Source organism: Borostomias antarcticus, assembly GCF_949987555.1.
Source record: "Borostomias antarcticus genome assembly, contig: scaffold_1163, whole genome shotgun sequence".
NCBI lineage: Eukaryota > Metazoa > Chordata > Actinopteri > Stomiiformes > Stomiidae > Borostomias > Borostomias antarcticus.
Genome location: NW_028176026.1, coordinates 1 through 10,034, shown reverse-complemented (window position 1 = coordinate 10,034; position 10,034 = coordinate 1). Strand labels below are relative to the sequence as shown.

The 10,034-nt window shown below is 51.5% G+C and overlaps 1 protein-coding gene across 1 annotated transcript; it reads right to left on the bottom strand.

Annotated features, from left to right (window-relative positions):
* Nucleotides 1-3,554: 3,554 nt before the first annotated feature.
* On the bottom strand, nt 3,555-8,901 carry LOC311328921 (phospholipid phosphatase 3-like; the record flags this gene model as incomplete). The annotated part of the gene is made up of 2 exons (XM_084462818.1): nt 3,555-3,876; nt 8,725-8,901. Coding segments are annotated over 2 exons (306 nt in total), but the record flags the coding sequence as incomplete, so codon positions are not given.
* Nucleotides 8,902-10,034: the final 1,133 nt, after the last annotated feature.

The following is a 10,034-nucleotide window of genomic DNA, read 5'->3' as shown; positions in this document are numbered from 1 at the left end:
GTGTGTGTGTGTGTGTGTGTGTGTGTGTTGTGTGTGTACACTATACTGAGAGAACTACTATGTCATTCCCTGGCCTCTTATTGACCACACTGTGCCAGCTCCACTCCTGCCAAACAGGACCACAACATGAACTCTCCATTTCTCTCTCTTTCCCCCTCTCCCTCTCTCTCTCCATCTCCCTCTCTCTCTCATTCCACCTCTCTCTCTCCCTCCCTCTCTCCCGACCATTGGCAGCCATGCATCACTGCCCCCAGACCTGCCTGGTTTGGAGGGGCACCATAAATCTTATGTCAAATGCTTCTTTTCTTTTTTTCTTCGACCGCTGACCTCCGACGTTCTTTCAATCTTCGTTATGCTCCACACTGGCTTCAACCCAAACGCCCATAAAAGTCACTCTAGTTCATTTAGAACAAAACCCGATGTTTATCATCCATCACAGTGTGAATATCAACAGGTTCTACCGCTCCAAAGATGGGCTGAGCTCACTACTCCTCCACAGACACCTGTTCTGTTTCTCACTGGCTGCTCAGGGTCATGGAGAAAGAGAGATCTTGTGTTGAGGAGTTTGAAATCAAATGTGTGACTGTTTGTGACATAGGCTACAGATCGATTCTGTGTGTGTTTGTGTGTGTGTGCATTCCAGGTTTATGCGCTGCTCGCGTGCTATGCAACGAGCGCAGTTGTTTTGGATTGTTTTCTAAGATCTCGTAAAACTCTGCAGCTCCAGAGTTCTTTCATCGACACCCATCTCCAGAACTGAAAACAGGCGAGAGAGAATGACACTGGAGAGAATGACACTGCCTTCTTCACATGCTGTGAAACTCCTCTGCTCTCTCTCTAACATACACGCACGCATGTACGCACACACACACACACACACACACACACACACACACACACACTAACACAAACACTAACACTAACATGACACTGCCTCCTCTGGTCTTGCGTGCCAAAATGTGAGGTCAGTCAGTCCTCTGAGCCCAGTTCTGTTCCGTGTGTTACACCCATATGATTTCAGCCCAGCATGACCAGAACACTTACCGCCACTCTCCACAGCCCCCAGAACCTCCATGTGGGGGCCGGACCATGAGCAGCCAGCAGCCCCGGGAGGGGGGGGGGGGGGGGGGCAGAGTCGACGCACCGTCTGTAGCACAGCGTCCTCCGCCTCTCTCTCAATTTAACGGCCTGTTGGCATCAGTCTCTCACATACGGCATCGGCTGAGACTTTCGATAGTGGAGCACAGCAGAGAACAAATGTCTTGATTGGTGTTGGAAGAGCAGAAGAGCTTGCATTTGTACCTAAGAGATAAACCATGACAGTTGATGTTCTGAATGAGATGCAGCAGAGACACACACATGTTCATGTTCAGCTTTTTATTTAAAAGCACATGTATTAGAGCTAAGTACATTTAGCAGAAAAAAAAACATTGCTAATATTTCTTTTGTACAAAAATGAGACAATACAAAAATACTAATATTGAATTTTAATACAATTGTGGGTGTATCTGTTTGAATGTGTATTAAAAACTTACTATCACAAATCTACAATATTTAAGTGAACTAAATACAAAAATCTGTCAATCAATCAATGCTTCTTAAGCAGCACTTTGTAAATAACACAGGTCTGTATTCATAGTGGATATATCTAGACATGTTCAGAAACAATATTTTACAGAGTTAATTTTAGTGATCTATACATTATTTATATATTTATAAAAAGAGTAAAAGGGTTTGAAATGATAGGACGGACTATACGAGGAAAATGTGCAACATGATGGAGAGTGTGGTTGTATTCTTGTGAGGGTTTGAGTAGGCTGTAAAATAAAAGAGCTTCTGTAACTGTACAACGGTTAGTGATTATACTGGACAGAGTCCAAACATACAAGGTTAAAGATGCATTATAGCAGAGAAGAAATTAGATCCACAGTTTTTTTAATAGACGTTCACCTGACAGGTTAACCTCCCTCCTCCTCCTCCTCCTCCCTGGCCCTCTCTGACAAACACACACACACACACACACACAGTGGCACACACACACTCTTGGCACAGTCAGCGGTGTGTGTGTGTGTGTGTGTTTGTGAGAGGAGGTCTCATTCGACACACACACACACACACACACACACACACACACACACACACACACACACACACACACAACCAGGGGGGTTCATCACAAGACACCGCGAACACACACACACACACACATACACACACAAACAGGACACATGCTCACAGCGCTCGCACACTGGACATATACACACATGATTCACAAACACACACACACACAAAGGCGCACGCACGTTGCCAATGAGTGACTGGGTGGGTGGAAGCCCCTCCCTGCCAGCAGAAAGAGCCCATATCATCCCATCATAATGTGCCAGCTTAGCTGTCAATCAACACCCTCTTTCCATGGTGACAGATCACCCCCCCCCCATCTAGGCAGCCAATCAAACAGCCCCAACACCAGGAAGTAGCATGGCACAGCCACACCCCTTGTGCAGGTGATTGTAGGCTGAAAGATCTACACCCCTCCTCTAAAGATAACCCCCCCACCTACCCCAGACTACCCCCCCACCCTCCCCCAACTACTTCTAATACGGTAGAAATGCAACATCCCGGGTTGGGCCACACTGATGCGCAGCTGCAGGAGGCTTGCCGAGCCGGATTTGAGAGAGACCAGACTAGAGGGAGAGACCAAGCCGGGATACCAGACGCCGACGTCAGCTGCCGGAGCTTCTTCTAGCGAGGCTTCAGCTCAGGGGGAGGGGCTAATGGCGTTAGGTCCAATCCCTGGTCAGTGGTGTCTAATGATCTAATTAGCGGGACTCTACAGGGAACCCTAAAGTTTTATCCTAACTGGTTAACCCTTACCCACGCTAGCCCGGGCTAACTCGGTTCTTCAGAGAGGGTCTCACCCAGTCTAGGTCTCCCTCCATCAGGTCTCTCCCACAGATACCAGCCCCACCAAGCTTCCTCTCAACTACGCCTCTCAGGTGACGAGTGGTGACAATGGACAATGAACTTAAAAATAGTGCTATAAGTTACTTCTTCTTTTTCTATACTGTTAATATATCTACGCTGCTAGTAATATCGCAGCGATATCATTCCAGGAGGAAGGAAGTTGTTGTCCTAGATACGGGGCGATGCCACAGCGAGATGAGCGGAGGGGGGCGGCGTGCCGACCTCCAACCCCAGCTGGCCGCGACACCGTCCCTTCCCCCGTACGGGGGGCTTCGTCTTGCTTTCCTTCATCCATCCATCCATCCATTCATTTATTCATTCATTCAGTCGTTTTCTTCACTCGTTCTTTTTTTTCCCCTTCCCTTTCCGTGGTTACAGAGCGTCCACTGTTTCTTCCTGGAGACGGCATCGCGTCTGTCCAAAAGCTCCGCCCCCTTTCTGCTCTGTCTGTCTGTTTACCTCACTCCTCTCTCTTTTTTTTTCTTTTTTTTTGTTGGGTTCCGATTCTTTAGCTTTTTTCGCTCAAAATGGGCTCAAATGATAAAGTAGTTAGCATGATAGTAATAATAATGAATAGTGAGAGTGGCCTCTGTGGCGCCGACCTCAAGTGACACCCTGTCCCCCAGGTGGCGTGCTGAGTCTGGGGGCACGGGGTGGGGGCCAGGGTGACGTCTGAGGCGCGGCTGACAGTCTCTCGTCGCTACATTCTACTGTCCGATGGGAGGCGAGCAGCGCTGTGATTGGCTCCTCGTCGCGGGGAGAGAGGGGGCACGGCCTCTCTCGTCACACCATGTTGTGGTGGTTGTTCCTGTCGATGATGTCAGAGGACGGGAGGAGCTCCTTCTTGATGGGGGAGGGAGGGGGCGTGGCCGGCTTCGCCCGGGGCTTGAACAGGTCTGAGACGTAGAACACCTGGGGGAGGAGGAGGAGGAGGAAGAGGAAAGAGAGAGAAAGAGAGAGAGAGAGAGAGAGAGAAAGAGAGAAAGAGAGAGAGAGAGAGAGAGAGAGAGAGAAAGAGAGGGGCGTTAGAGGGACAGAATGTTTTGAAACTGCACATAGAGAGCTATTACATTGTGCCACATACACACACACACACTCTCTCACACACACACACACACACACGCGCAACACACACAGGCGCAACACACACACACACACACACACACACACACATGCCACTCACTGCCTGCATGCCAGTACCAGTCTCACTGAGTGATGTAGCCGGAGGAAGTGATGTCAGTATTAAATATGGGTCATAAAATCATACTCATACACACACTCATACACTACAGCCCAATCACCCACTCATCATCATCATCATCATCATTATGACTTTGAAGTTCCCCTTGTCTGTTTGTGTGCTGCTCTGAGGTCACCCTCCCCAGCGTGGGAGACGGCAGGCGGAAGAGAGATACGGACCAGCAGGACCCTTTTCCTGAGGTCCTCGTGACATCATCGCTCAAACAGGAAACAGGGGCAGTGGCCGGCAGGAAGAGGGCCCATAGAAACTAGCCATAGCAACGGTGTGTTTCCATTTCCAGCCCCGGGCCCTACGCTCGTCGTGGCGGTGGCTGCTAGCTCCCTCCCAGAATCCTCCACTGGAGCGGAAACACTCCTACACATTACCCTCCTACACCCCCCCCCCCCACGCCTACAGTCTTACTAACACCGAGCTGCAGATCTCTCTGATACCGCTCAGGGCGGGCCTTCTCAAGAGACTGACCTTCAGGATGACCTTAACGGTTGGCCTTAGACTGGGCGATGACATCACACACAGACCGACTGTCAGAGACTCTCTCGACTCCGTAGCGCAGACACTGGCCTCAACAGGCCCTTTGTTTTTGTGGGAGTGTGTGTATGTGTGTGTGTGTCTGTGTGTGAGTGAGACAGGGTGAGAAAGAGAGAGATAAGACAGAGAGAGATCCGGTAGCTGTATGAGTGGGCTTGGCTGTGGGACTGTTCTGACCACAATGCTGAATGACCTGGTATTGAATCATACATTGGGACGGCCCCTATTCTCTCTCTCAGACGGGACGCATTCCAAACTGGATGCTCACAAGGCCCCTACTCGTCCAATCGCAGCAGGCCTTCCTTGTCACCGTGTGCCGCCCACCTCCGACCTCTCACCCCTCACCCTGCAGAGGCCTTATCACAGCACCAAGCTTCCTGTGGCGCTGACATGCACACGCACACACACACACACACACATGCACACGCAGACACACACAAACGCAGACACACGCACAGACATGCACCCCGTCTCCTGGCCCATTGTGTCGGGAAATGCAGACTCAGCAGACGGACGGGAAGAGGGCGTGCGCTCCTTAATAGTGCTCTACTGGAAACACTCCAACAGAACCTTCCGAAGGGGGAACGCTCCCCAGGGCCAGGAGGGTGTGTGTGAGCAAGTATGTGTCTCTGTACACTATTGGGAGTAAATTCTCACAGACACACACGCAGCAAAACAGAGGTGAGTCTCAGAGGAAGCAACCGTATGAAAGAGCAGGAAGTGTGGGTGTCTAAACCTAACGAGTGTTTCACAGAGTGAATCACCAATTTGAGACAATGGCTTAGCCGCGAAACGTCCTGGGTCCAGTCACGAACGCAAACCCTCAGTCGGTTGGGTGGTTTACTGCGGAGTCGAAGAATACACATGTAGATAAGACACAACAAGCGACCGTGTGTGTCTCTGAGTCTGACAGACAGACAGCTTAATATAGCCTAGGCTTCCTGTCTCTACATACAAGTTCCCTGGCCAGACACTGGCTCAATATTTGAGAACCAACTACTGCCAGTGTGTGTGTGTGTGTGTGTGTGTGTGTGTGTGCGTGTGTGTGTGTGTGTGTGTGTGCGTTTGTGTGCCTGTTTATGTGCTTGTGTGTGCCTGTGTGTGTGTGAGGTCGTCAGCACTTAAGTCCTCATCTCCTACAGAACTCTCTTTGGCCCTAAGGAAAGCGCCTTTTCGACCCTGACAATGATTCACACACACACACACACACACACACACGCACACACACACATACACATACACACACACACACACACACACTGAGCGTCCGCTCCACATGCACTGACCGGACCGCACATCCCAGCATGCACTGGGACTACCGAACACAAACAGAGTCTGCACTGTGAGGTCACTTCCTGCGACGACCGTTGACTCTAAACAGAATAACAACTTCAAAAGGAGCCACATACGTATAGAACTTCACATACGTATAGAACTAACTTATAAAAGAGCCGTCACGGTCAAACTTAAAACGCCGGTAACAACGGCGCTCTCCAGCTCCGGGCGCCACACAACGTTTTCACCGCCACTACGGCCGCGGACGCTACCTCCGGTGCCACTGCTGGCCGGAGCCCTGGGTGACACCCTGTCCCCCCCGGGTGGTGTGCTAAGCCTGCGGGGGCCTAGCGGTCCTGAGACACCTGGGCCATCCCGTCATCCCTCCCTTGTCATCGCCGTCCCCCTCCCCCGGGGGCCCATCCGCTCGGTGAGGGGGGGGGGTGGGGGGCGGCCGGGCCAAAGCGCTCCCAGATGTCGGCCTCTCCTCCGCTTCGGCGGAAATCTGGAGTGGGAGCGTGGGATTGTAAAAAACGAAAACCACCGGTAGGGGTTTGAGTGTGTGTGTGCGCGGGGAGGAGGAGGAGGGGGGGGTCTCTGCGAGCATGTGTGTGTGTGCATGTGTGTGTGAGCGAGAGAGAGTTGAAGGATAGCGCCGCTCTCTCCGAGCCAAGATGAGAGATGAGAACGCTCTCTCCTTCTCCTCTCCCCTCCCGAGGTCAATCTCGTTGGCCGAGCGGATTTCGGAGAAGCGCGGTGCGTTTCTGGGCCCGGCCTGGACGCCACCCAGGGGCCACGGTCACAGCCCCCGCAGCGGGATATGCTCCGGTTGGATCTATCGGTTTCTAGCTGACAGCCCTGAGTGTGTGTGTGCGTGTGTGTACATCTGTGTGTGTGTGTGTGTGTGTGTGTCTGTGTGCATGTGTTTATGCATGCTTGTGTGTGTGTGCTTGTGTATGCATGCATGTGCGTGAGTGTATGTGTGTGTATCTGTGTGTGTGTATATATCTGTGTGTGTGTGTGTGTATCTGTGTGCGTGTGTTTATGTATGCATGTGTGTGTGTGTGTGTGTGCGTTGGTCCTGCCAGTCTCTGCCCAAGGCGCCACCACCAGGGCCTGTCTCTGTGCACTCACACTTTTATACATCTAACCATTTCCACGTTTGAATCTTGGCCCCTGTTTAAGGGCAAGGTAAGTGTGTGTGTGTGTGTGTGTGTTTGTGTGTGTGTGTGTGTGTGTGTAGGGCGTTCTGCCCACTCGTTCTCAGCGGCTCCAGCAGTAGTGTCTAGTTGGGTCTCGCTCATGCTGTGCTGATAGAACCAGAGCCGCCAAATAAACCCCCCAAAACCAGCCTCACTCCTGTTTTAAAGGCTAATCCTCTCTCTCTCCTTCTCTCTCTTTCTCTCTCTCTCTCCTTCTCTCTCTTTCTTTCTCTCTCTCTCTTTCTCTCCTTCTCTCTTTCTTTCTCTCTCTCTTTCTCTCTCCTTCTCTGTCTTTCTCTCTCTCCTTGTTTTTTTTCTCTCTCTACCCCTCTCTCTCTCTCCTTTCTTCCTCACCAAAATTAAATTTTCCTTGGCACCAACCAGCTTAGTGTAACGATGATGATTACGAAAATCACCTGACAGTAGCCAAGATGATTAGTCACCAGACACACACACACGTCACACACACACACGCACACACACACAAGCACATAAACAGACACACAAGCACACAGGCGCGCGCGCGCGCACACACGCACACACACACACTCCCTCTTGGAGGGCCGAGGCCTGGCTCCAGGCAATGTGTTATTCATTAAAGAGAATCAGATTCTCTTCACTTCGCTGCCTGCTGTATTTCACCAAGGACAGAGAGAAGCAGAGAGAGGAGGGCAAGAGAGAGAGAGAGAGAGAGAGAGAGAGAGAGCGGACAAGGGAGCAAAAGACAGAGAGATAGACAGAGAGAGACAGAGACAGAGAGATAGACAGAGAGATAGACAGAGAGAGAGACAGAGAGATAGACAGAGAGAGATAGACAGAGAGAGAGACAGAGAGAGAGATAGACAGAGAGAGATAGACAGAGAGAGAGAGAGACAGAGATAGAGAGACAGAGAGAGATAGACAGAGAGAGAGAGATAGACAGAGAGAGATAGACAGAGAGAGATAGACAGAGAGAGATATACAGAGAGAAAGAGACAGAGAGAGAGATAGACAGAGAGAGATAGACAGAGAGAGAGACAGAGAGAGAGACAGAGAGAGATAGAGAGACAGAGAGAGATAGACAGAGAGATAGAGAGATAGACAGAGAGAGATAGACAGAGAGAGAGATAGACAGAGAGATAGCGAGATAGACAGAGAGAGATAGACAGAGAGAGAGATAGACAGAGAGAGATAGACAGAGAGAGAGGGGGAAGAGATAAGGGAGGGGGTGGAGGCCTCTTGAGTTGTTGCTCTGCTAACAGTTGGCGTCCTCGCTCCACACTCCTCTTACAACACACACAGCTGTGGAACACACACACGCACACACACGCATGGATCCCACACACCCACATGAGCTCAGCTCTGACATTTCATTTTCATTTCAAAACTTTATTTATATTCGTGAAGCACTGAGATTTCCCTCATTTACAGTGATGACGACAGGGACCTATTAGGGCCAACGTAGGACAGAGATGGGTGTGTGTGTGTGTGTGTGTGTGTGTGTGGTCTACTCACTATGCAGTAGGCCACCAGGGCCCCCTGTATGAAGCCTGCCAGGACGTCGGTGGGGTGGTGCTTGTGGTCGGAGACGCGTGATAGGCCGGTGTAGAACGCCATCATCAGCAGGGTGAACTGGAGGAGGGGGCGGAGCAAGCGGGCGCCGCGCCACGTGAACCTGGACTGAAGATAGAACTGGAGAGGGAGAGAGAGAGAGAGAGAGAGAGAGGGAGTTAGTCGTGACTTGTAATAGATATGATCAGTGTCTGTGAAGTACAGTAGATGGGTTGGAGGAAATGAATCCGTTCCTCTTCTTTCAACTGATCCAACACCAGATTGAGTGTGTGTGTATGAGTGTGTGTGTGTGTGAGAGTGTAATGTTATGTTGTCTCTTTAACCCCACACCTGTTCAGTGTTCAGTGTGGGTGTGTGTGTGTGTGTGTGTGTGTGTGTGTGTGTGTGTGTGTGCTATTCCAGTCCCAGAGCCCAGATCAGAACCAGAGCCCCCAGCCAGCCCCCATGGAGCAAGACACACACACTCTGCAGGCTGGGCCAGGAGGCGGACATGACTGATTCTAGTGGTTCCACCTGCCAGCTGTACAAACACCATGACCACTGTGAGCGGGTGGAACACACACACACACACACACACACACACACACGTTGGCATAACACGCAGTCAAGTCCATGTTCAACAGTCTTTTAGAGTGAACTCTCTACCCCCCATTAGAATAAACGGCAGACAAGCGGATGTGCCCCCAGCCCCCGCCCCAGCACCCCCCCCCCCCCCCCCCCCCCGCCGGCCACAGCCTCAACCTTCACACAGCTCTACTGGGTCATGTTTTAGACTGAGGTAGAAGCGTAACAGGAACCAACATTTCCAAGACCAATTTCAATGCAGGTGTGCTGTACACACAAACACACATGCACTCATTGACACACACGGGTGTGTACACGCACACACACACACACACACACAGGAAGAGAGTCACGGTGAGGTCAGTCCAGGACCTTCAGACATCCCGTTTCTTCACCACTCAGACCCTCACTTCCTGTCTCTGTCTCACACCCAGACACAGTGGACCGAGGTGGGCGGGCCGAGCCGACCCTCGCCCCCTCCTGACCGGCTAACCCGGCAACACCCAGGGGCGAAGGAGGCACCCCTGGCCTACCCTAACTAACTCCCCCCTTCCCTACCAGAGGAGAGGTGTGGACAAGGCTGCCTCTACACTTCCTGAACGACACACTTGCATTGTTTCCTTGAAGGAGGGAGGAAGGAATCCCTCCCACCCCTCCCACCCCCCCCTCCCCCTCTCTCTCCTGCATGG